The sequence below is a fragment of the Tursiops truncatus genome, chromosome 8 (assembly GCF_011762595.2).
Source record: "Tursiops truncatus isolate mTurTru1 chromosome 8, mTurTru1.mat.Y, whole genome shotgun sequence".
Taxonomy (NCBI): Eukaryota; Metazoa; Chordata; class Mammalia; order Artiodactyla; family Delphinidae; genus Tursiops; species Tursiops truncatus.
Genome location: NC_047041.1, coordinates 62,266,105 through 62,292,326, shown reverse-complemented (window position 1 = coordinate 62,292,326; position 26,222 = coordinate 62,266,105). Strand labels below are relative to the sequence as shown.

At 42.9% G+C, this 26,222-nt stretch overlaps 1 protein-coding gene across 1 annotated transcript; it reads left to right on the top strand.

Moving 5' to 3' along the window:
• The first annotated feature begins 344 nt into the window (after positions 1 to 344).
• NRIP3 (nuclear receptor interacting protein 3) lies at positions 345 to 22,254 on the top strand. The gene is made up of 7 exons (XM_004320654.2): positions 345 to 610; positions 15,259 to 15,420; positions 15,959 to 16,041; positions 17,900 to 18,039; positions 18,681 to 18,733; positions 18,849 to 18,943; positions 19,241 to 22,254. The coding sequence occupies exons 1-7, from the start codon at positions 437 to 439 to the stop codon at positions 19,254 to 19,256; spliced, it is 723 nt and encodes a 240-aa protein (XP_004320702.1). The 5' UTR covers positions 345 to 436; the 3' UTR covers positions 19,257 to 22,254.
• Positions 22,255 to 26,222: the final 3,968 nt, after the last annotated feature.

The following is a 26,222-nucleotide window of genomic DNA, read 5'->3' as shown; positions in this document are numbered from 1 at the left end:
GGCCACGGCGTGGACAGGTGAGCGGGGACCAGGAGGTGGCGGCGGCTGCCGTGGGAGAGGCCGCTCCTGCGTTGGCCTCCCCACACTTCATCTCGGTCCAGGGGATGCGGGGCACTCACAACGCGAGGGACCGGTTGGGTAAAGCTGCCGCGGTAGACCTTGGCGCTCGGAGTCAGTCTCGCCAGCGCCACTCCTCCTCTCCCGCCCCGTGCCCCAGTGGGGTGGTGCGGGTGTGGGCAGCGGCCCGGGACTCTGGGAAGCAGCGCGCGGGCTGGGGCGGCCCCGCCCCCCGCGTGTACACTGGCTGCTCCCAGTGACGTCACGCTCGGCTATAAAAAGGGCGGCGCGCGGTTCTCGCGGCGCTGGAGAAGCTCGAGGCTGAGGGCTGCCGGGGCTCCGGGAGCGACCGGGACGCTGGGCCGCGGGCGCCTCAGCGATGTTTTACTCAGGACTCCTCACCGAGGGCGGCCGCAAGGAGACGGACAGGCGGGAGGGGGCGTCGCTGCGGCAGCAGCGCCGGATGAAGCAGGCCGTGCAGTTCATCCACAAGGACTCGGCCGACCTGCTGCCCTTGGACGGCCTCAAGAAGCTGGGCTCGTCCAAGGACACGGTGAGCCCCCGCGGCCGCGCCCGCCTCGGGGTCCCCGCGCGCGGCGGCCAGTCACCATCGCGCTGTGAGGTCTCCCGGGGCCCGCCCTTTGCAGCTTTCACTGAGTCAGCGGCCGGGCCCCCGCCGGCCGCCGGCCGCTGTCGGCTGTCTCGCTATTGCTCTGTTTCGGATTCCTCTCCATCCAGCATTCCCCTGCTTTAGTTTCTCTCGGGATTCCGTCGTAGCTTTTCCAGCTCGCCCTCCCTTCAGCGCAGCTTCCTCCCTTCGTGTCTCTCCTCTGGAGCAGAAGAGACCCAGCCCTGCCTTCTTGCCCTCAGGTCCCCTTTCCCTCCCATTTTTCGCAGTACCAAGTTTGATTGCTTGGGGCTTGAGCCTCGCAGCCAGGGTAGCTCCCGCTGCCTCCCAGGCTGCTTGGCCGGGCCCGTGACCCAGACAGAGGTGACTCCTAAGTGGTGTGAGAAGGAGAGAACGAAGTGGGAAGGGGGCTTTCTGGGCAGTCACCACATCCAGATACACTTGACTTTTGTTGAATCCATTTCCCCTCTATGCAAAATCTACTTCTCCGTTTGATTTTGGTCTCACCTACCTTTGACCTTCCAACAGGAGGGCGGGGGGCGGGGAGAGAAACAGTGTGGACCTTGAAGGTTTCCTGAGCCCCAAACCTCTCTTCATCATCTTCCTCTCCTGCTACTCCACCCCCAAAGAGTGGATAGAGGGAGGAGGCCAGGCTGCCCCAGCTGCTCCACCGGCTGATGTGTGGAGCTGGAGCTGGGGCTGGCGCAGTCTTTTTTTCTAGCAGGGTTGTTCTTGGCATTAAGAAGGAGAAACTTCAGGACTGGAGGTCTGAGTTCAAAGACCGTACTGTTCTCTATCTATAGGAGGGATCCTATGGGGGCCTAAGGGTTACTAGTTTAAAGAACTGTATCTGACTCTTATATTTAAGTCACTGGACCAAATTGATGTTTAGCTTTGTAGTTTTATCTGGAATTTTCTTGTAGTTTAACTTGTTTTCTTGAATTTCACAATCACTTTATTCATCTAGGCAATAATTTATGAAGCATTACTTAAATGTCTTAAATGAAGTAGATGCTCTGTTTAATTTTTCCAGTATTTTTTGAGCTTTTGGAATGTTTAATTTGTCAGGGAAGCGGGGTGTCAGCCTGGGCCACTGAAATTGCCATTTCCCACCACAAGATGGGTATGGAGGGCAGAGCTGCTGAATCTACTTCTTCTTCTTCTTGTTTTAATCAACTCTAATGGCACATAGATCCCAAGATCAGATTTGCCCTCCCCCATTGTGATAGAGAATTATTTTTAGTTATTTATTGTACAGGGGATGTCTACTCAATTATCTTGCTCTGTTTTTTAAAAGGTATTTTACCTGCACAAGCCACAGGATAGTTAATCTGATTCATGCTAACTCAGAGTGGTGAGTGACTGAAATGTATTCCTAGAAAAGCGATAACTGTCTTTCTTCCGTCCTTTCACTTTACTACAGTCTAGATTCATTTAGCAAATCAGGTTCAAGTCTTCTTACCTTCAGACCACAATAATCCTAGTTCCTGTCACAATAATCCTAGTTCCTGGAAGCCTCAGCCAATAAACAGTAATAGGAAAATAAGTACAATGTGGCATTTTTTTCCCCTTCATGCTGGATTTAAGATATGATTGACATTTGGTTGTCCTGGGATGTCAAGGAGTTTCCTAGCCCTGAGGAACTGCCTCTCCATTCTTCTGCCTAGCATTCTTTATACTGCTTCATCCTGTGTAGGAAGAACTCCATCTGCTTTTCTGACTCCAGTCTGTCTTAGTTGAGCCACACAGGAGCTGATAGCATAGAACATAGGCACTAGGCTGGAAGGAAGAAGCTTCCTCAAGAAGCAGGTTATTGCTGTGGATGTGACACACAGCAGTTTATTGTGAGACCCTGAACCACGGTTCACAATTTCTCTCCCCTGCCTCCCCCCACTGCCATGAGTTGATGTCCCTCTCTCACTGTTCTCACACCTGTAATGTGCAAGTGATTGCACAGAAGAGCTAGAACAGGTCACAGATGCCAAGGCAGACTGAGGTAGGGCTAGGAGAGCTCTGAGTACTGGGGTGACGTGGCATGCTTAAGCTTTCTTGGAACTTATGCTGCTGGATCAGGATAATCTTAGAAATAACCTTAGAAGTACTATATCACTTCATATATATGGATATATATATGGATAGATCTGGTAGTATAGACCAGTGCTGACTCAGTGTTCTCTCACCAAAGTGAAATTTTTGAGGATACAAAAATTGACTGTATAAATCTATAGTACAAACTCAATAAAAGAGGGACAAGAAAAGGGAAGGGATGGCATCAGAGGGAGATAGCGGGGAAAGGACAAATTAGTTTTCATTGATTCTGGGGTTTGTGCCAGTGAGAAGATTGTGGGTTGTTTTCCTCATACTAGTGACCTATATTAGAATCATACTGCTGAGTTTTCTGAATCATCTACCTTTTACCATGCTGTTTCTATAACATTCACTATTTGAATCCAGCCTGCCAACTTTTTTTGGATTGGCAAAGAGCATCCATGGGCAGTGAAATGTGTTCTTGTTCTCTTGACCCTAGGGAGGTGCCTTTGCCCTTTTCCTGTTTGTGAGTAGTTGGCTGCTACAAAGTCTACTGTGGAAATTAATTTTATTTCTTATGTCTGGCTGTCTTATTTTGTTTGTCCTTTTATCTTGTGCTCTTTTTTGTGTATTAGATTAAGAATCAAAATCAGAGATATGAGTAATATTTTATTTCATTTATTATTATTTTTTAAGTTGATGAGGGTAGAGAAAAAAATCACTCTTGGAGTTTTGCGTATTCTAATTTCTTTTGTTTTAGCTACCAGGTTCATAAATGTTCTTCTCATTGAGGTAAGGACTTTTTAATTTTTAAAAACAGTCATATCATGGGATATTATGCTGTCTTTCCTATATGATAATATTACTGACCATCAGGCTATATCCTTACTTATTCAGCAATAGAAAGACAGTTTTGCTTTCCTATTTATGATTGATTCTGCTTCTAGCCAAATGCTTTAGCAAAACTCACTAGAATTAGGAGAAGGCTGGGGGAAGGATGGTGTAACACAGCAAAGCCAACTGACCATGAAATGACTAGCCCTGTACTCCTAGTATCTGATCTACCTGATCAGAATTTCTGTCAATGAGGGCAGCCCTGGGTGGTATCCTGTAGATAAGTTATTCATAATGCCACAAGACATCCATAATGCTATAGATTTTGGACCAGAGAACTTGGGAGTCTTAGAAGAGGAGCATGAAATACCAGTATAACATCAGGATCTAGTGCAAACTGAAAATTTCCAGAGCCATGATCGAATCCTAATTACAGCAAACATTCTTTGAACACTTGCTATGTTCAGGACACAATGCTAGGTGCTAGGATCACAAAGAAGAAGACAGCAAAGTTTACCTGTACAATGAGTTTATAGATTAGGGGGAAGGATAGGACTGATTAATTAATTTATTCCCCAAATATTTATTGAACACTTATTACATGTCAGGCATGATCTAGGTATTGAAGATATAGTAGTGAACCAAAACGGAGTTCCTGCCCGCATAAAACTTACGTTCTTGTGGTGGGGGGGAGAAGGCAGAAAATAAATCAAGTAAATATATAATATATCAGGGTGTAATCAGTGCTATGGAGAAAATAAACCAGGATAAGGGAATAGGGAGTATAATGGCCAGGGTAGGATGGAGTAGAGCCCTGTTATTTTATCTAGGGTGGTCAGGGAAGGCCTGTCTGATAACATTACATTATACGAGATATTGAAGGAAATGAGAGAGCAAAATATCTTGGAGAAGAATGTTCTAGGCAGAAGGAACAGCAAGTGCAAAGGCCTGAATTGTCAGTGTGCTTGATGTGATTAAAAAACTGTAAGAAGGCCATTGTGGCCAGAGCAAAGTAAGCAACAGGAGGGCGATAGGAGATAACATCAGAGAGATAGTGGGAGGCCAAACTACTTAGGGCCTTATAGATCATTGTACAGATATTTGACTTTTAATCTGATATGGGAAACTGGTGGAAAATTTTATGCAGAGGGGTGACACGACATGACTTATTTCACAAAGTAGACTACTGTGTGGATTTCACTATAGAGGGCAAAAGTAGAAGCAGGGAGACTGGTTAGGAGCTGTTAGATAGTAATCCAGGTGAAAGATGATGGTGGCTCAGAGCAGTGTGCTAGCAGTTAAGGGGACAAGAAAAGATCAGACTCTCAGGTTATTTTGAAGACAGAGCTGACAAGTTTAGTTGAGAGATTGGATTAAAGATCTGAAAGAAAGAGTAGTCAAGAATGACCTCAAGGTTTTTGATCTAGCAATTGGAAGAATAAAGTTTCTCATTTACTGAGATGGCTAAGAATACAAGAGGAGTGGGTTAGGGATAGGGAATAAGAATCAGGGGGCCTCCCTGGTGGCACAGTGGTTGAGAGTCTGCCTGCCGATGCAGGGGACATGGGTTCGTGCCCCGGTCCGGGAAGATCCCCCATGCCGCGGAGCGGCTGGGCCTGTGAGCCATGGCCACGGAGCCTGCGCGTCCGGAGCCTGTGCTTCGCAACAGGAGAGGCCACAACAGTGAGAGGCCCACGTACCGCAAAAAAAAAAAAAAAAAAAAAAATCAGGAATTTGATTCTTGAAGAAGTTAAGTTTGGGATGTCTATTAGCTATTCAATTGTAGATGTTGAATAGATAGTTCCATGAAAATGTAAATAATACCACCAGGAAGCCTATGGTAGTTGTCAAGATATTATAGTCAATAAGCGCTAGAGGAGTTCAGTGGAAGCAGTGATTACTCTGGTCTGGTGTGACAATAGTGATGGTGACCAACATCTGACTAGAGTTTCATCATTCCCTGGTGAGTCAACTGACTATGAGATTATATGGAGAGGGGGCTGCTTCGAGTGTGCCCTATAGAACCTCAGAGTAAGAAGAACTTTACAGGTTATCTGGTTGAAGTCCCTGCAGTTGTGTGAGTCCTTTGTAACAAAAATGCAGTCTGCCATGGGCGGTTGAGAAGCCACCATCTCACACCAGCAGGTAACAATCAGGAATAAGGCTGTTCTCTTTGAAATAACATGTCTATTGGGTCATAAGGTAAAGGCAGAGAGAACACAGAAGTCCTGGGGCAGTGTGACAAGACTGCCTTAGGTAGATTCCATGTGCTTTTGAGCAGCAGTAAACCTAAGGACAATCTGTCTATGATCCTATGGTGATGAAAGGGTCACGTGTTGTATATTCAGCTAGTAAATAAAGAAGAGAAGGCACAGATCTTAGTGCCCTTTTAGACTTCCAAGACCAGACAGAGACATGTATATTGGGCTTGAAGTGAGAGTCAGTCAGGAGCCCATGTCTGTCTACAAACTGTACATGAGGACAAAAGTGGAGTAAGATGATTTCATGCCCTTTTAAGAAAAAAAAAGTGAATGGTAATCAGCTTCAATTTTAAGCCGAGCATGAGAATTTAAAATACATATGTACACATACATATAATTATTAAAATTTAAGTGCTTACTTTATACCTGACATGGTATTAAATGCTTCGTACAAACCATCTCATTTCATCCTCAAAAGCTCTGCAAGGTGGTTACTAACTTGAACTGAGCTCTGTCTGACCCCAAAGCATATATAGTTTAAACAATACTCTAAGTCAAGGGTTGGCAAACTTTTTCTGTAACGGATCAGATAGTTAATTGTTTTTGGCTTTGCAGGCCAGTCTCTGTCTCAACTACTCAATTGTGCTGTTGTAATGCAAAACAGCCATAGGCAATACAAATGGGGCTCATTGTGTTCTTATGAAACTTTATTTACAGAAATGGGCAGCAGGCTGGGTTTGGACTGTGGGCCATATTTGCTGACCCCTATTTCTAAGTGGTTCTAGTTGTAGTTCTATTGGAAGCTAGAAACCTTGGGTTTCTCCTCTGAGAGTAAATGCTACAAAGAAAGCAGACTTCTATAATTTCTCCTATTTTCCAGTCTGACCCATTCTGTGGACCACAGAAATCCATTAGTTTGATTCTGTCTGGATTCAGTACAGCGTAGGTAAAGGGATTGAAAAGGTGGCCTTAGAAGTTCTTGCTCAAATCATGATTCTGTGGTATCCTGCAGTATAGCCTGTTTCCTCTCACCTCACTTTTCTTCCCACTTTATAGCCTGGTTAGAAGAGATATTTAATCAGACTGGCTCCTAGATTGAGGAACCTCAGCTCTGTCTACCTGGAATACAGCATTGCCCACTGTGCCCATTTCTTTCAGAAGCTCCCGATGGTGACAAAGGCAGCACATTTGAGTTTGCCTGCTTAGGATTTAGATGCCTAAATGCTGGTTAGGGTTTAGCAGCCACACTGCAGGAACAGTAGAGAACCTGTGACTGCTTAGTGTTGCCTTGTTGAGCTAAAGCATAAAGCAGGATCCATGTCAGGAAGATGACATAGCTATGTCCAAAAGGCCACCAGAGTACCTGCAGCACCTATCTAACTAATACTGTGTATCTTGAAGTACACCTGGAAAGTAGAAGATAGCCCTTGGAAAGGCAATATTTCAATAAACAAAAACAAACCACTTAAGCATATTTACAAAGCAACAGTCAAGGAATGGGAATGCAAGTAGTACAAACTATGTAATTTATGAGTACTGAAGGGATTCTGAAGGAAAGAACTGGATGATATTAATCAAGAGAGGCTTTTTGAAGAAGTAAAGGGTAGAGATTTATTCATTTGGTATTATGCTAAGAGCTGGGATATAGCTGTGATCAAGACAATGAAGGTCCTTGCCCTTGTGAAATTAACACTCTAGTGGGGGAGTGAAATAATAAACAACTAGAAAAGCAAAATAATTCTGGACTTATAATTACTCTGAAAGGAATAGTGGGATATGTTAGTAACTAAAGAAGTGGAGTGCCTACTTTAAATAGTATGGTCAGAGAAGATGTTTTGGAGGAAGTGATGTTTGAGCTGAGAATTGAAAGATGAGATCAAGCTACCTATTTGAAATATTAGAGGAAAACATTTCAGGCAGAGGGAATGGCAGGTGCAAGGGCATTAGAATGGGAAAGAGTTTTTGAGCAAGGAGGTGTGGATGAATAAAGGGTAGAGTGGTGTGTATATGGTATGTATGTGGAGGTTGGAAAGATAGACAGGGACCAGATGGCACAGAGCCCTAGACCGTGGTAGGAAGTTTGAATTTTGTCTGAAGAACAATGAGAAGCCATTGAAGGGCTTTTTTTTTTTTTTTTTTTTTTTTGTGGTACGTGGGCCTCTCACTGTTGTGGCCTTTCCCGTTGCAGAGCACAGGCGGACTGCATCGGCAGGCGGACTCTGAACCACAGTGCCACCAGGGAAGCCCCACTGAAGGGCTTTTGAGTAAGGGAATGTATTATCTCACTTACATTTTTAAAAGCTTACTCTGGCTGCTGTGTAGAGAATGATTTGGAGAAGGGTGAAGGAAGAGGTGGAAGACAAGTTAGGAGGCTGTTGTAGCACAGATAAGAGATGATGGTGGCTTGTATTAGATTGGAAGTAGTAAAGATGAGGAGAAGTAGATCGATACCAGAAAAGTTTTGGAGGAAGTAGCAACAGTACAGATCTTCCTCGACCTATGACGGAGTTACATCCTGATAAACACACTGTAAGGTGAAAATATTGTTAAGTTGAAAATGCATTTAATATACCTAACCTACTGAACATCGTATTTCAGCCTAGCCTACCTTAAAAGTGCTCAGAACACTTAACATTACCCTGCAGTTGAGCAAAATCATCTGACACAAAGCCTATTTTATAATAAAGTGTTGAATATCTCATCTAATTTATTGAATACCATATAGAAAGTGAAAAAACAGAATGGTTGTATGAGTACAGAATAGTTGTAAGTGTATCAGTCGTTTGCCCTCATGATCATGAGGCTAACTGGGAGCTGCAGCTTGCTGCCTCTGCCAGCATCATGAGAGAGTGTTGTGCTGCGTATCACCAGCCTGGGAAAGGATCAGAATTCGAAGTACAGTTTTTACTGAATGTGTATTACTTTAGCACCGTCACAAAGTCGAAAAATCATAAGTTGAACCATTGTACATTGGGGACTATCTATACTTGGGATGGAAGTTTAGGAAAAGAAAAGAATCAAGAATGGATGGGCGTGTAGTGATGCCATTTTACCAGATTGGTGTAAAGGGAATAATCCAGAATGTTAAAATAGAACAGGACTTTGGAGCTCAAACCTCTTTTATTACTGATGAAGAAGGTGAGACTGAGAGAAAAGTAATGCTTAGAGAGATTAGTGATTTGCCCAAGGTAGTATGTGATAAGTGGTCCTTTTGCTAAAGTAGAACGCCTTCATGGAGGATTAAAGATAAGACTGGCAAGGAGGATGAATTAGTGGAAGATCTTAAATGCTAAATTGAGTATTTTGTGTTTGATACAGCTGGCAAGGGAGCCACTGTAGGGGAAGGAGACCATGAACATAATGTTTTAGGAGATTATTTGAACTTAGCAATAACAGCAGAAATGGAGAGGAAACTACAAGGTGTTAAAGAGGCAGAATTTCACTCACCAAGACGGAGAATACTGGAGAAAGTACAAGTTTTGTGGGAAAGATCAGTGGGACAAGTTAAGTTTGAAAGTGCCTGTGGGGTGTCTAAGTGGAGAAGTTCAAAGAGGCAGTTGGTTCTATGGGTCTGAAACTCAGAAGTGAGGGCTGGGCATGAGATGGAGTCATCATCATAAGGGTACTAATTTATACAATGAAAGCAGATAAGATTGCCCTAAAAGGTTTTGTAGAGTGAGAAAGGGACCTAAGATAGAGCAACAAGGAACACTAACATTTAGGAAATGAGCAGAGGCAAAGGAGCCAATAAATGAGACAGATGCAGAATAGACAGAAAAGTGGTTTTAGAAGCCAGTGGAGGAGAGTTTCAAAAAAATGGAATGTTGAGTTTATTGAAACATTGTTTCTAATGGCAAACATGTAGAAATAATCTACATGTCCATTAGTAGTTAAATAAACTGAGGTATGTTTGTACCACAGACTCATAGGTCTATAGATGATGTGCTATTTTAAAATGCAGAAAGCGGGGCTTCCCCGGTGGCGCAGTGGTTGAGAGGCCGCCTGCCGTTGCAGGGGACACGGGTTCGTGCCCCGGTGCGGGAAGATCCCACATGCCGCGGAGTGGCTGGGCCCGTGAGCCATGGCTGCTGAACCTGCGCGTCCGGAGCCTGCGCTCCGCAATGGGAGAGGCCACAACAGTGAGAGGCCCGCGTACCGCAAAAAAAAAAAAAAAAATGCAGAAAGTAGGGCAGATGTAAAAAAAATAGGTGCTAAGGTGGTTGGTTATAGGGTAACCTGACATTACATCTGCCTAAGTTACATTGTTGGTGTGTGCGTGTATGTGTGTGTGCACACATGTACACACACTTCAGTTTTTGCATGATTTGGCAAACACTGTTAGTTGGCTAAATCATCACCCATTTTCAGCCCTTTTCTATCTACCTGACTCCTCTACGCAGAAGCTAAATACACCCAGACCCCCTTGCAGTTAGAAGTGGCTGTGGGAATTCTGACCAAGAAGATATAGGCAGAAGACTGCTGAGGGAACTTCTGGGAAAGCTTTTGCTTTCCTGATAAAAAGGATAGATGGCACAGAGCTCCTTCCTCCTTCCTTAGATGTGGATGTAATGCCTGGAGCTGGGGCACCCATCATATGACCATGAGGGAATATCCAAGAGAATTACAGAAACAGTAGCCCTGAAATTGTTAAGCTGCTGAATTAATGCCAGCAGCTGCCTACCTCCAGTCTTCTTGTTATGTGAGAAAAAAATACACCTCCATTTAAGCCATCATAAGTTGGCTTTTCTTGTGGCTGTATGCTTTCTTAATGTATAGGGTATATTTTTAAAATTTACTTTTTATCAAAAAGCACATGTATATAATTTAAAACTTAAAAAAAATTTAAACTGTTCCTTAATTCTCTTATACCTTCCCATCATGTCCCCTCTCCTACTATATTAATATTGTAATATATTAGTAACAATTAAATAGCTATCTTGGGTCAAATCAGCATTTACTGCTTACATTATTATGACTATATTCATATTATTCACAGCTGAGTCAAATACTATACCATAATTATGTTTCTTTCTCATACAAATATTTATTTTTATCAAAATTAATAATTGCCTAGTTTTTTCCGTTTGTTTAATTTTCTATCTAAAATTTAAATCTCCTCCAAGTACCTTAAAACTGCAGATGATCTAGCAGGTGTTTTTTTTTTTTTTCTTGGAGACATCCTTCCTGGAGTGCTCTATCCTCGCATTTCATTTTGGACTGGTTGCTCTCACGGCCCACTACACAACCAATATCCTGGACTTTTTCTTCAACACCGTTTTCAGAATTTCTCTTGTTTCTCTTCTCTATTGTATACTCTATTTCTTGGATCCTATGCTTTTTTCTTTGTTTGTTGGTTTCCCTCGCTTTGGTGGAGTATATCCTTCAGAAGCTGCTTAAGGATTCTTGGGAAATAACTTTCCTGAGTCTTAATTGATAGCTTGGCTAGGTTTAGAAATTATGTGCTGTCAGATTTGTTAAAAGTATTATTCCATTGTCTTTTAGCTTCCATTATTACCACTGAATAGTCCTATGTAATTCTGGTTCCTAATCCTTTGTATTTGAAATCATCTTTTTCTCTTTGGAAACTTTTGGAATCTTTGTCATCCATGATATTCCAAAGATTCTTAATGATGTGAAATCTTGGTTTGGGTCTTGTATCTTTCATTATGCAAGGCTCCATGTGAGCCCTTCAACTCATATTCTTCAGTTCTGGTATAGTATGGCACTCCACTCTCATTCTTAGCTGTTGAAGGAATCTGTCCTAAGCCTAGCCAAACTGTCAACCAGCCAGAGTCTTTTGATTTACTCTTACAAAAAGAATAAAGTTTTGGCATTCTTCCCAGTTGTCTGGATCAACTGGGAAGGAGTCTTATGCATAGGAGTCTTATGCAGGCTTTATACTAATCTCTTTCCAACCCTAATCATACCCTCCAATTGTAGAGGTTCTAATACCTCTAATTCCTCAGCTTTTCCAGGGTTTTAGTTTAAGTAGGAAAACTGCTTTTACAGCTAGACCCCCAAGTATAAACTAGTTCAAATATAATAGTTTATTTTTTCTTAGGTAAGAGTTCTAGTGGGAAGGTCAACAAGACAGCCCTCTTCCATGTAGTCATTTAGTGACCCAGGCTGACAGTGAGTGGCTCTTCTGTCTTCAACACGTTACCTCCAGGTAGGTTACCCTAAGGGTCATCTCCATTCCAGCCCGTCAGAAGAGGAAAAGAATATGGAGGAGTGTACACAGGAGAGGTTTACAGGCCAGGCCTAGAAGTGGTATGTGTCACTTCTACTCACATTCTGTTTGCCAAACTCAGTCATATGGCCTTGCCTAACTACAAGGAAGGCTGGGAAACATAATCTAGGTATCTTTCCAGAAAGAAGAGGAGATCATGGATTTTAATTAGTAACTGGCAGTCTCTGCCACTCCAGTGTTCCATGAAGTAAAATGGTGTGAAGCACTTAGCTTTCTCTAGTCTAGGTCAGTTACCAGTTTTTCGTCTGCTATTTAGATTCCAAAATTTTGTCAAAATCTCTTCTTTTGTTATTGTTGTTGCTTACTTTACTATTCTCTTTGTTCTTATAGTTTTAGGCCTTTCTTGTTCCTTGACTATGATTTTAGTGAAATTTTCGTTGGGAGCAAAGGTAAATGTGCAGTTACATTGTCATTTAAAACATGAGGGCAGGGACTTCCCTGGTGGTCCAGTGGTTAAGACTCCACACTTCCGGTGCAGAGGGTGCAGGTTTGATCCTTGGTCAGGGAACTAAGAGCCCATATGCCATGTGGTGCGGCCAAAAAAAAAAAATTTAAACAAACAAACAAACATAAGGGCATAATTAAATGGCTACAGAAGAGCATCTCTGAGGTTCATATGAGTTAATTGGCTGTGAATTTTCAACTCCTGAACTATACTATGAAGACTTGTAGTTATAAAAGTGAATGAAAAGAATTGTATGTACTGATATAGAAAAATGCCTTTCATATATTAAACAAAAATTAAAAATTTAGAAGAGTGTTATAGTATGATCCTGTTTTTATTTATGTTTGTAGATGTATTAAAATTTTTGGAAGGATGTACTTCTAAATTTAATGGTTGTTCTTTGTAGGGAGTAGAACTGAGAAGGTTTGAAGGGTTGCAGAGGCTTTCCCTTTTTTTTTTTTTGCGGTACGCGGGCCTCTCACTGTTGTGGCCTCTCCCGTTGCGGAGCACAGGCTCCGGATGTGCAGGCTCAGCGGCCATGGCTCACGGGCCCAGCTGCTCCGCGGTGTGTGGGATCTTCCCGTACTGGGGCACGAACCCGTGTCCCCTGCATCGGCAGGTGGACTCTCAACCACTGCGCCACCAGGGAAGCCCGAGGCTTTCCCTTTTTAATTGTATATACTTCAGTGACATTTGAATATTTTATATTGAAGATGTATTACGTTTGAACCTTTTTTGGGTTACTAAATAAAGGAATAGTCAGCAGGGCCAAACACCCTAGAGAAGTCAAGTAAAATGAAGGCTGAAATATGTCTGTCAGATTTGGAAATTAGGAGATCGTTATTGGTGTTGTGGGATCAGAAGTGATTTCAGTGAAGAAAATATAGGATATCAGGAAATTGACTAGTGATTTCGACCTTTTTTTAAGACCGTTTAAGGCAGGGTTGTGGTTAGGACGTGGCACTGAGGAGGCAGGGTCTGAGGGTTTGTGGAGGTGTTTTCTTCCCAGTGTGTGAGAACTTTGAGTATGTGTATAGCCTGTGGAGAAAGGGTAGAGTAGGAAAATTCAAAGAGAGATGACTTCAAGGAAAACGATTTCAGAACCTTCCTCGTTTGCCTGATCTGTCCAGTGATGATTAGACTCCTCTCAAGATTCAGAATAACCAGGTAAAGTGGTGTTGGGCAAGACCACTGTAGAAGGAAAGCCTCGAACTTTAGGTTATGAGGGCTTTGTTTAGATGGACTTTGAAGTCCCTTCCAGTCTTCAGTTCTACAAATCCAGCTTATCTGAGTTGGTCATGCTAAGCATGGACCTGACAGAAACAAACACCTGCTTTAGTATGAATCTAGACTTATTAGTGAGAGAGATAAGAATGAAGAATTTCTGTTTCTTTTGAGGAGCAAAGCATTCTCCCAGGGTCCAATCAGGAAATCAGAGTTAGCACTTCCTCCAGCTCCTTGTCAAATTAAGAAGCTCTCATTTTCTTTTAAATGCCCCTCTCACTCCTTTTACCAAGAATACTAATTTAAAATATGCCTTGCCAAGAGTCAGTGTATTTTGGGAATCCATTTCTTCGCCTCACCAGGGTTACAGCGAGTCATGGCTCTGACTCCATTCTTCCTCAGAAATCTGTAATATGGTGGGAATGAAGACCTCCTGCACTTCTACCCACTTCCTGGGGAAGGTTCTAGGCTCTGGGCTTCTAGGAGTAACTCTCTTCCCCCCCTAGAATTGGAATGCCATCTAGTATGTGTCACATAGAAACTTGGGGTTAGACTCCATCCTTTGAGGGATTTTCAATATTATTGTAAACTAGGAATAATATGCTTTTGTATAGAAATTTCTCAGGTCAAATGACTTTAAGAGGTGGCTTACACCTTCTGGAGGCCACTTTGAGTAGAAACAGTAGAGCACAGATATATCTGCCCTAGTAACTCTCCTAAGCTCTATTAAAGAGCAGACTTGATTTCATATTCCTCATTCTTCTTCCTAACCTTAGGTATCCTGGCACAGATATAAGGTCTAATTAAGTCCCCTGCTTCTTGGTCAGTTTCTGTCCCTTTTACACTCCACTTTTGGCCCATTGAAGAGAGCGGGAATGGATGACAAGCACATGGCAGGAGGAGCCTTATGCTCCTTGAGGTCCAGAGAATAACAGTAAGGATGATTCCTCTGGGTTCTGCCAGGTTCTAAAGTGTGTCTTCTAAGAGGGTTATTCAGCAGGTATGAATCCCTGTCTTCCTACCTCATCCACCCATGGATAACTCAGCCCACAGGAGAGCCACGTCATCAAGGCACATGTATTTGGGTCCAAAGGATAATACTGTGAGGGAGTGAGACTTGAAACAGAAGTACACAGAACTCCTGAAAACCAGCGCTAAGAAGGTTTCTTTGGCCTGTGAGAATTAGCTGCCCTTTCTATAAGTCCCCTGGAAAGATACATTTATTCCGCATAGACTATGGCCACTTTCCTCCTGAAATGGCCTTGTAAGGTAAGGGAAAGCAGCAAGCCCACGTAGTACAAATCACAAGGGTCCCTTAGTTCTCTTTAGCCATGGACTATTAGCCCTGTCCACGCTTCCCAGGGTCCCACATTGCTCTTTCATTCACTCAGGGTTGCCTACTGCAAATTGGTTTATAGTTCCTGCTCTGATAATACCCATGAAGTCCCTACTTGAAGGAAGGATAAATAAGAAGCAAAGGTAGAGCTCAGTTATGGGCAGCTCCTTCATTATTTCTGCAGCACCTGGGGGACAATGAGAGAAGGGGGGAAATGACCTGTCATTAAGAAGCCTCTGCTTTCTGTTCCTCAAGCAACCTCATAACATTCTGCAGAGGCGCCTCATGGAAACCAACCTGTCAAAGCTCCGAAGCAGTCGTGTCCCTTGGGCCTCCAAGACCAACAAACTCAATCATGCCAAGTCTGAGGGGCTAAAGAAGTCTGAGGTTGATGACATGATTTTGGTTTCTTGCCAGGTAATGTTCTGAGAATAGCTTTTCCACGTTTTCTGGAGAACAGGATTTGGGCCCATTATCCCAATAATGGGGACCTCTCCTCCAAATTGTATAGAATGTGGGTCTTATCATGGAATTCATAAATGAGTTTTAAGGGGGGCACTCAATGCAACACTGGAAATATATGCAGTAATTTGTATGCATGTGCATCGTTATGGGGAAAAGGACTAAATGTTTCGTCAGATTTGCAAAGGAGTATGTGATACACACACACACACACACACACACACACACACACACACACACAATTAAGAGCCACTTGGTGTATAGAATGAAATACCCAAAGTCCTTTGGGATCCTCTGTAAGCTCTAGCTTCCGCAGGAAAAAGAACCCCTCAAAGGAGACTCAGCAATGGATAAAGATGGGACACTACCAACCCATAATTGTGAGGATGCTCCCCAACCCTGCCTTTCATATGACACCTGCTGCTTGCTCTTTGGATCTCCCTTCCCTTTTGCTTCTCTGGCTCCTATTGAACAGTATGTTTCCTCTCTACAGTGTGCTGGAAAGGATGTGAAAGCCTTGGTTGACACAGGCTGTCAATATAATCTCATCTCTTCAGCCTGTGTGGACAGACTGGGGTAAGTAGTCACTTGTGCTGGAAGTCAGATGCTAATACACTCTTTGCTTGAATTTATTTTGAAGTCCAGGCTTTCCATTAACTCCCACCAATTAAGTTTTGAGCAAAGACTTTTGGGCTCCGGAATGAGAAAGTATGAAATCCTTGGCTCATTGCGTGCCATGCCCTGATCCTGATTTGTGCCCTGCCCAGACAACAAGTTAGAAGGATCTGCCCTGGTGGTGTACCCGAGAGAAGTAAAATCAGGGATGTGGTTGGCCTTAGCTTACTTGGGGTCCTTCTGGAGGCCACACTGCCTGTCCCAAGAAGTATCAGTCAGACCGTGGAATAGAGCTGCTATTGCTGTTGGGCCTGAACCATCACAGGGGTGATGAGTACCTTTCCTCTCTGCAAATAACAGGTAAAATCAGCTCTTACTGCTGCCCCTGCTGGGGCCTGGGTGTGAGGCAGACACCTCATATATTGAATATCTTCAGTTCTCTAACAGCTGGAATTGGGTTCTCCTTCTTTTTTAGTCAGAGAAAGCCATTTTGTATCTTTCCTCCTTTTCACTCAATCTGTACTTTTATTTCCTTTCTTCTTCCTTCTCTTTCCTCCAAAGTACCAGATGGGCCCTGAGGTCTAGCCCAGGATTGGGAGGATCAACCCAATATCCTTTTCCACTTCTCTAGCCCTAAGTACAACAGAGCATTCCCCAGCCTAAATCTCTGTATTGAAACAATCACTAGGGTAGATGTAATGGCCCATTTTAAGCTACTTTCAAAATATCCCTATTAGGCAGGGCTTGCACAAGTCTTGATTTGTATAATCAGTGACCTCTGCCACATGTTCTGTTCCTTCTCATTTCTACCTTCTCCTCACCCCTCACCACAACTGTGACTCTTTGAAGCTGGCTCTATGGGTTTTGTGCATTGCTGTTTAGGGCGGTGGACGGGGTGGGGTAGGGGTGGAGTCCAAGGACACAAGTGCTCCTATGAGAAGAATCCTGAGCATTTTTATGGGGTGAAGAGATGAGCTGTAGTGCAACATGATGTTTCCAGAAAGACTAATAATGTCCTGGTGCATAATTAGGCAGAAGACTGCCATGATTCCAGAGGAATTAATAACCATCTGTAAAATTGCAATTATTTTTCTTTTGGATGGGCTATAACACCAAAAGAGAGGAAATGGAGTAAAGCAGAAGTTTTGGCACAGAAAGTCCGTAATTAAGTATTTATCCACCAACTCATAATAGCTCGGTGCTAGCTGTTCCAATCAGCTTACATAACTGTGTGAAACCTTGGTGCTGTTCTTTCCTTCCTCCCCTAGAGAGACAAGTTAAATTAATTAGGACTTTCTCCGCAATATGCCTTGCTGATGCCACTATCAATGCACTTAACAAATAAGTACCTGCCTCCACCATCCTTATGGCCTCAGACTAAATGATGAGGATAGACTGAAATAGACAAAGAGAAAATTAGACACTGAACAAAGCATCTTCTAAAATTAGGATTTACCTGCCCTCTCTGAGATCTGTTACCCACAGATGGATAAAAGGATATGTTAACTAAATTGCCTTGCACATAGGTGGGGATGTTGAGATGCAGAAAAGGATTCTCTGAGTGTGTCAACTCTCATATTCCACCAGTGCAGATAGTGACATAGCTTTTTGAGAATAGGAGCTGAATCTTTAGTTTTTTATATCTCCTGGCATGTTTAGGATAAAGTGCTGAAACAAGAATTGTAGACTAGCATTTTTTTTTGGTAAATTAACCCAGGAAATCTCTGGAAAATTCCAGCTGTGTGTCAGAAGGTAGGCATTGCCAGATTCCACCAGAAACTTCTGCCAAGGGGATTCTGTTATTTCCTCTCTGGTGCAGACTCAAGGAGCATGTCAGATCTCACAAGCATGAAGGAGAGAAGCTTTCTCTACCCCGACATCTGAAAGTAGTGGGCCAGATTGAGCACCTAGTGATCACTCTGGGCTCCCTCCATCTGGACTGCCCAGCAGCCGTGGTTGGTGAGTAGAATGGGGGACTGGACCTATGGACCCCTAAGTTAAACCCTCTCCCTCCTTCCACCAAACCCTCATGGGATTTTATGCCTGTAAATATTGACTTCTTCAAAATCCCAGGTTTCCACTTTTTTGTACTATAAATCTTGTCCCAGTTTTTGCCTTCTGAAGTACCAGATGGGCCTTGAGCTACATTCAAGACATATTGAGAATCACTCAGAGAATAAAAAAATTCAAGGGGTAAGAAAACAAACATTTCTGTGTGCCCCTGAGAGCTTTCTGTGGGCTAGTTGGAGGTAGAGGGCAAGATCCTCTTACTCCTTTGCCATAAATCCCTTCATAATTTCCCACCAACTCCTATACTTTCCCTCATGTACTCTATTCTAGAGAGTACTCTAAGTTCCTGATTTTTGTCCAAAGGCCTTTGTCCTTTCGAGTTAAAAAGACTTCAGTTTGAATCTTGACTCTATCACTTTTTAACTATAATGATTTGGGAAAATTACTTAATATAATAAATGCTCAACAGATGTTTATTGGATGGATGGAAGGAAGGAAGGAAGGGAGGTCAGGTTGCATAGAACCTAATGGTGATAAGGCTGACTTCTAAACCAACATGAAAATGGTTAAATCTTAATTTTTTTTATTAGAGGACAATGAGAAAAACTTGTCCCTTGGTCTCCAGACTCTCCGATCCCTGAAGGTAGGATTGATTCTATATTCCCATTGGTACTTCTTCTCTGAGGCAAGGGTCCTCTTACATGGAGACCCCATAGTGGGATCATTGAGGGTAACCAGTGATTCTTCTTTGTTTTCAGTGCATCATAAACTTGGATAAGCACCGGCTGATCATGGGGAAGACAGACAAGCAAGAAATCCCTTTTGAGGAGACAGTTTCCTTGAATGAAGACAAGTGAGTGCCCAAATGGGTGTGGTCAAGTAAAATCCATTGGTCATTAACTGGAGGGGTTCTCACACAGGATATTGGGTTGTATCCTGCTTTTGACCGTCAATCATTCCACAAGTATACCCCTCCTCACCCCCAGAGTTCACAATCCCACAAAACTATAGCCCACATTTCAGAATGAGCAGTGATGATACTGCATAGAGTGGTGGGGAAGATGAGTAGCTTTTAAACTAAAATTGTACTTGCGTTCAGTCTAACTTCTTTGAATTTGGTATCATTTCTTTTATTTCTTTCTCATTTCAGCACTTCAGAAGCATAACTACAGCCTGCAGCATGTCTGCACGTGTGCACACATACCAGGTTGACAGATTAAGAAAACTGGGTTTGAACCAAATGCAGTAGCAACTTGCTTTGGACCAAGTCCTCCCCTCTAATAGAAGCTCCAGGGGGTCCTTCCCACCCAGACCTCTCTAGACTTTAGTCTGTGCTTAGAGATCTTGTCTGGTTATAGCCGTTGTTTTTTACTCCTTTGATCACTTAATTTATAGACCTTTTTGACACTGCCAGGTCCCACTTGTGGCCTATTTCTCTGCTTCTTCAAGGAAATTGCTTTTATTAGTCAAGTATAGGGGCTGCTAGGTTCTATTTCTCCATAGATACATTTGCTTCTTTTCCTGTAGTTAAAGTGTATAATAAACAGGAATCTGACCTTTACCTCCTTTCAGCTATTTCAAAGAGATACAGGGTACCTATGGCTCAGAATTCGAATTTCTTCTAATTCTTTCATTGATTTCTCAAGTATGAATTAATCTGAAAGAGCCCAGAGAAATCATCTAGTCCAACCCTTTCATTTAAAGGTCTGGAGAGTCAATTGAATTGTCTAAGCTCATATACTGAGTTGGTGGCAGAGGGGACCTAGAATTCAGAGCTGACAAGCCAAGGCCAAGGCCATGTTCATTCTCATTTGTTGCGTCAAGCCTCGAGAGGAGGATGAAGAGGTGAGGATTTGTAAAAAGGCAGGGTAGGGGAAGGCTATGCTTTGGGGATGGATGCCAGAGGATCTGGGAAGCCCTCCCTCCTGTGTGCTAAGCCCACTAGAAGTCCCCTGACCCAGACTGTCACATTTAGGTGCTTATCTTGGTGCCTAAAAGCCATGGGTATAAAGATGAATGAGGTGGCTTCTCACCTTGAACGTCTTGGAGGGTAGGAGGAGGAAGGACTCACAGACAGAAAAACATTAACCACTCTCTGAGATGGAATTGAAGGCTTCAGTAAATAATCTGGGCATCATTGTCAGGTGTTGATAACCCCAAGATCCAGTCAGTGTTTCTGTCTAGCCTGTTATTTGTCTGCATCAGACTCAAGTAGCTGGGAACAGGAGTGGGGAAAGGAGATGAAAAAACCCAGAGCAGGTCCAAAATAGAAGGATAGAATCAGTTGGTGGGAAAGCCTACCTAGGGAAACATTTCTGGGATGGGGGCGAGGAATGAAACTTCCTGGCAGGGAATTGATGGTTGGGAAGCTCTTCAGTTCTGTCCTGGAATAAGGAAAGAGGCAGGGCAGGAGCCTGCCCAAGAGTTCACAACAATTTTTTCTGACTCCTCAGTATTTCCTGACCCCTCTCAAAAAGGTCCTGGGGTTTCTTGAAGCCTTTCTGTTGGGGTGTCAGTTGGGCACATAGATACCTGTAATGGAATCTCCCCTTCAGTTTGGTCAGAGATGTGCTCAGAGAAGTCAGAAAAATAGCCAGCTGTGGGTGTCCCTTTAAGAGATTCCCAAGTCTACCCTTGGTTCATAGCAGCAGTTCCTCGAGTATTTAATGATCCTACTTCAAACTTTGCCAGATCCCACCAACAATCTTGTCTAGCGTTAAGCTACTGTCTTTATCAAACAGTTTTTTGGAACTCTGTTTTCAGCTTTTCAGAAGCTCCCTAAAGACTAGGAACTTGGTGACGTGACCCCCATTTGAACAGCTAGGCAGCCATACTGTAGCCAGTTGTCACTGCGTCGCCCCCAGGCCCTTCTTATCAGCCTCTACAGAGAAAGCAAGATGGAAAACTAAGCACAGCCACAGTAGGAGAGGCCACATCTGAAGCTCAGCAGAGGTGATCCCATGTTACCAGCCTTCAGTGCCCCCTCAAACTACCCCCATTTTCTTACATGGGGGCACCTGCACCTTTCCATTGAGGCCTCTCCACTCTGCTCCCTTACCTATCATGGAACCACTTTGGCCTGCTTCTCATCCTAGGACTGAGTTGAAATACTTCACCTTTTCCCTAGTTGAAAGTTCCACTCTGAGCCTTGATTCTTGGCCACAAGTGAGGCATGTTAGAAGTTCCTTGGCCTGGTTTATCCTTATTTAGATTCCCTGTGGACCAAGTGAGGCCAGGAATTCTCAGGTGCTAGAAAGATGCCACTGATTTTGACCCTTGGAGTTCAGGATTATATAGCATCAGGGGGTTGATCAGGTGGCCTTTAGTGATCTTTCTGGCCTCTGAAAATCAGTCAGTGACGTCCCAGTTTTGGAATAGAGACAGTTGGGGTGATCTGAGCTTATGGTATCATAATCTCACTCCATGCAGTCAGACCATTTGAATTCACTAACCGAATAATTGTGCTTTAAACCTCAGGCTTGATAGAGGTACCTAAAGTTGTCTAAAGATAATTATAGGAAGTCTTGAGCTTCATTAATTTTCTTTAAATGCTTCCAGGTTGATTACTCTGATAGCCCATATCTCCTTGATATTCATGAGGAAGCACTGGTCCACTTTTCTGAGGCTGGCTAGCTAAGCAGGAAAGGTCATTTCTTCCCAGAATCCTAGAAAATTCTCTCTGGTACCTCTGATTGAGGGTGTGGGAAGAGAGTGTCTACTCAGGTCACCGTTCTGAAGACAGGTGGTAGTAAGAAGTAACCCTGTAGAACTGTATCCCTCTCATTCCTTATTAGATGTCCAAATAAAATACAGGGAGTTTGAAAAATATTGTCTTTGTCGTTTGGTATTTCTGTGCCTGACTTATTTGAGGAAAAAATGTTTTCTGACTTTTCTATTTCCTTGCCCTGCACAGACCCCACCTGTTAAGATTTTCTATTCCTTAGCTCAAAGTGTCTATAGATGGGTTGCTTGGTATGTCAGCTGCCCTTACTCTTGTATAATAGAAATATCTTTCCAGGCTGGGCACATGGAGGAGACGAACTGGATTCCTCCCTCCTTCTGTTGCCAGGCCTCTGCATTGGCACTTTATCTGCTCAGTGTTCGTGACTGTGTTGAGTTTATTTGTGAGATTAATGTAACAATAAAGTGAAATCTTCCCCTCTGTGTGCTTGTCTGACAAAATCTTTGTGTCAGGTCCCCTGGAAGATGGCGGAGCACAGGCATAGCCCAGCTGCATCTGTGTTTCTCTTAAAGGATCTGAACACAAGGCTTTGTGGTCCTCATTTCCTCCATTGCTACTAGCCCTTTTGCTCCCTCTTACTGGCTGTATGTCCTTGGGCAAATTAGTGAACCTCTGTGAGCTTGGCTTTGTAATCTACAAAACAGAAGTGATAATAGTACTTACTTCACAGTATCAAATGAGATAACCTGTGTAAAGTGGTTGGCTTATGGTAGTCCCTCAAAGATTTAACTGTTTGTGAGAACAATCTTTTATGGTGGATCCCCAGTGTGTGAGAGAACATTTACTTCTAGAAATTTTGTTTACGAATTTACTTTTTATAAATATATTTATTTATTTAGAAAGGAAATACTTATTTCGTTCAAACAAATAAGAGGTTTGGGAAGGGGAAGGGTTGAATGAACCTTAATATATAGTTAAAGTTAAGGTCTAAATGATGTTGCAAATAACTGCATTTTACAGATGATAGAAACTTACCTTTTAAGTGTTAATATTTTTAGTATTTAAACAGTGTGGTTATTAGTCAACAAGAAACATTCTATACCTATGACAGTGGTTATCACAATCTAGAATTATGTTTCTACCACTACTCAGATGATATTATCATTCCACCTCAAAAGGTTTTCTGTCTTACTTTTGTCCATTTATTCTAAATATAATAAATGTAAAAAGACTTAACCAATCTGACTCTTAAACAATGAGCAACAGAGCTTCCCTGATGGCGTAGTGGTTGAGAGTCCGCCTGCCGATGCGGGGGATGCGGGTTCGTGCCCCAGTCTGGGAAGATCCCACATGCCGCGGAGCGGCTGGGCCCGTGAGCCATGGCCGCTGAGCCTGTGCGTCTGGAGCCTGTGCCCCGCAACGGGAGAGGCCACAACGGTGAGAGGCCCGCGTACAGAAAAAAAAACAAAAACAAACAAGCAATGAGCAACAGAATCAAGATTCATAATCACCTTAATAGAATGAAGCCAACGAAATTGTTTTAACAGAGTTTAAAAAATATATTCTGACTTCCATTTTTAAAAAATCTATTGCACTTGCATAGTGGGGGAGAACTTGGATTAACAGAAATTCCTGTGAAGATGATATTGGTGTTTAGTTGATTGCGCATTCTCTATGTAGAAGTATCAAGGACTCTGTGTGTAGGAGATGTCATTTGTAAGACAGGGATGTGTATATAATCTGTGGAGCATCCAGAAAAGGGCAATGGTAACCTCATTATGGTCTTCAGAGTTGTCATGTGGAAAGTGTTCTTTCTGGCACCAGAAAGCAAGCATTTCCAATAGGTGGAGGTTGCAGAGAGGCATATCCTGACTCAGTTGGAGGGAAGCATCTACTTTAATCCAGGGACTATACTAATTAATACAAAGAAGGTAGTAGTGTTCACAATTTTGCAGAAGGAAAAGCTAAGGCTCAGAGTAGTATCAAGACACAGTTGCTTAGCACAATTAAATGGACTGTCTCTAAATTCTCTTTCACTGGGAGTGAAAGGTGGGAGATCATTTCCTAGCAGTATTGGAGAGAGATTTCTGCATTGGGTGGAAGGTTAGATAAGGAGACTTCCAAAGTCATTTCTAATGCCAAAATTCTTTGATTCTAGGACATATTTATTAAATGGGATTGTGAATCAAATGTAGTTTATTTTTGACTCATTGCCATCACTACAAACATAGACTCATTAATTTGGACTGAAATTATGAGCTTTTTATGCAGCTTTGAAGAGTTGCAGGCTACTGTTCTCAAGAAATCAGAAAGCAGAGACGTACTAGTCTGTGTGTTATAGCTTGGACTCCTCTGTTAGCCGCTACTTCTTCCTTCCATTATCAGTGCATCCTAAACTATGCTACTATCTTATTTTATGCTTGCTTGTCTGGTCAGTGACCTACTGGCAGCTGTTTCTCACATGGTGTCAAGCATGTGGGCATTGTGACATCTATTTTCTCAGAGACCTTTTTATTCAAGGGTTGTGGTATGTTTCAGAAGACGGGCTGCCAGATGCCTGACCAGAATGGAGAAAAAGCTGGGTCTTTACCTGCTTTTAGGTAGTGACTTGTCCCAAGGTTCTAGCAGCCTGATGACTACAAGCCCTGTTCTTTCTTTTCAGCACCTTTATCACACTCTTTCCTGGACCTATGCCCCTAACGAGCAAACCCCAGCCACCAAAATCAGAGAGGGGAATTCAATCCTGGCATTGTTTTTACTGGAGGCAGAGTAGCCTTCCAGCGTGTAACTAATACAGAAAACCTAACTCTTCAGGGGACCCACATACTCCAGTGCTGACGTACTCAAACCCTTGAACAGGAGAAATAAGCTGGGGAGATGGGGTGTGGCTGATCTAGTAGAGATACTTGTGTTTGCCAGAGGAGAGACTTGGAGGACAAAGGGAGTGGAGACATATTAATCTCCTGTGCTGTGAGCCTGGATAACGGGAATTTAACTTTGCTTTCATCATTTGGCAAACTAATATGGGATATCTTGGGATTCTGTTGTGAAATTCTGAACTCCTTGGATATACTGGATGCCCTTGTACTTGGGGGGCTGCTATAGTGGTTCTCATCTTACTTATTTTGAAAATGGGTAAGGACATGAGAATTTCATTGTTTCTGGGCTGCCCATATGAAGAGTCAACTACTCTGTTTTGAAGGTTCTACAGAAACTATCCCCCACGTGTCTGAGTTCATAACAGTTTCTCTGTGGTAGATAGGAACCGGTTGGAGAATAGAAAGTACATTAAAGTGAATAGATTTCATAAAGATCAGTTCAGTCACAGGGCTGTATGAAGGGGGTCTGTCCTAAGGTCTGAGGAAGGGTAGCCAGAGAGGAGAATCCAACTGGTATGCCCCATGGAGAGTAGAATTTCAGATATAAAGGCTCAGTATCAGCAGGTAAGGGCTAGGAGGAAGGCCAGGACTTGAAAAGAGTGACAATTAAAGGGAAGGGGAAATGGGTGGGAAGCTCAGCATCAGCCTACGTTGATAATCAAATAAGGGGCACGAGTACTGAAGTAGACCTAAATTAACAAACCTTACTGTATAACTCATATTTGACTTATACATCTCATAATAATTTTAATTTGCTCTGTTTCATGGTGGTAAAATACACATCACCAAAGACTCCATTAGCCACTAAAAACAAGATGATTACTCGAAAGACTATAAAGTAAATTAGACCTGAGATCCTCACCCCTTAGTCATTCATTTGTTAATTTGTTTATCCCCTGGAGAAACTGAACTAGTTGGGGCCACCAGGAACAACTGGCAGCTGAGAGGAGGCATCCTACTGAAAATGGGGACTTAAGGTTCAGCATTCTGAAGCGTCAGATACCTCTTAAGCTGAGGATCCCAGAACCCTGAAATGTGGCTGTTCTCTTAGGACAGTGCTTTCACTGCAGCTCTCTCAAGGTGGTTTTTTCTCCCACAGTTCTATTACTGGTCCTAGAGATGGGGTAGATGGTCTCCTTGCTTCTTATTACTTCTTGCAGACATTTCTCCCTCTGCTTTCCCTTAAAACCCCCCAGCTTTGAGCCTCATGCCATCAAATTATATCAATTCTGTCCCTTCATTGTTGCTATCATCTACAAAATCTACAAGCCCCTGGGTCATTCCGCCTCAGTTTTCAATAAGTTTAGCTCTTGGCTCATTTCACTCCCCACAACACTACTCCAGATTTAATTCTTCGTAATTTAATTACATAAATGGATGATCCTTTCAACTCCCTGACATATTGGTTCCTTGAATAAACAGTCTTCCACTGATTTTATCCTTTACCTTTCCCTGCCATTTACTCCAATGGTCATACCTTAGATCTTGTTATTACCAAAACCTATAACCGTTTCATGATCTCAGGCTCATGTATCTGACTGTCTGACCACCAGCTCTGTCTTCCAGATATC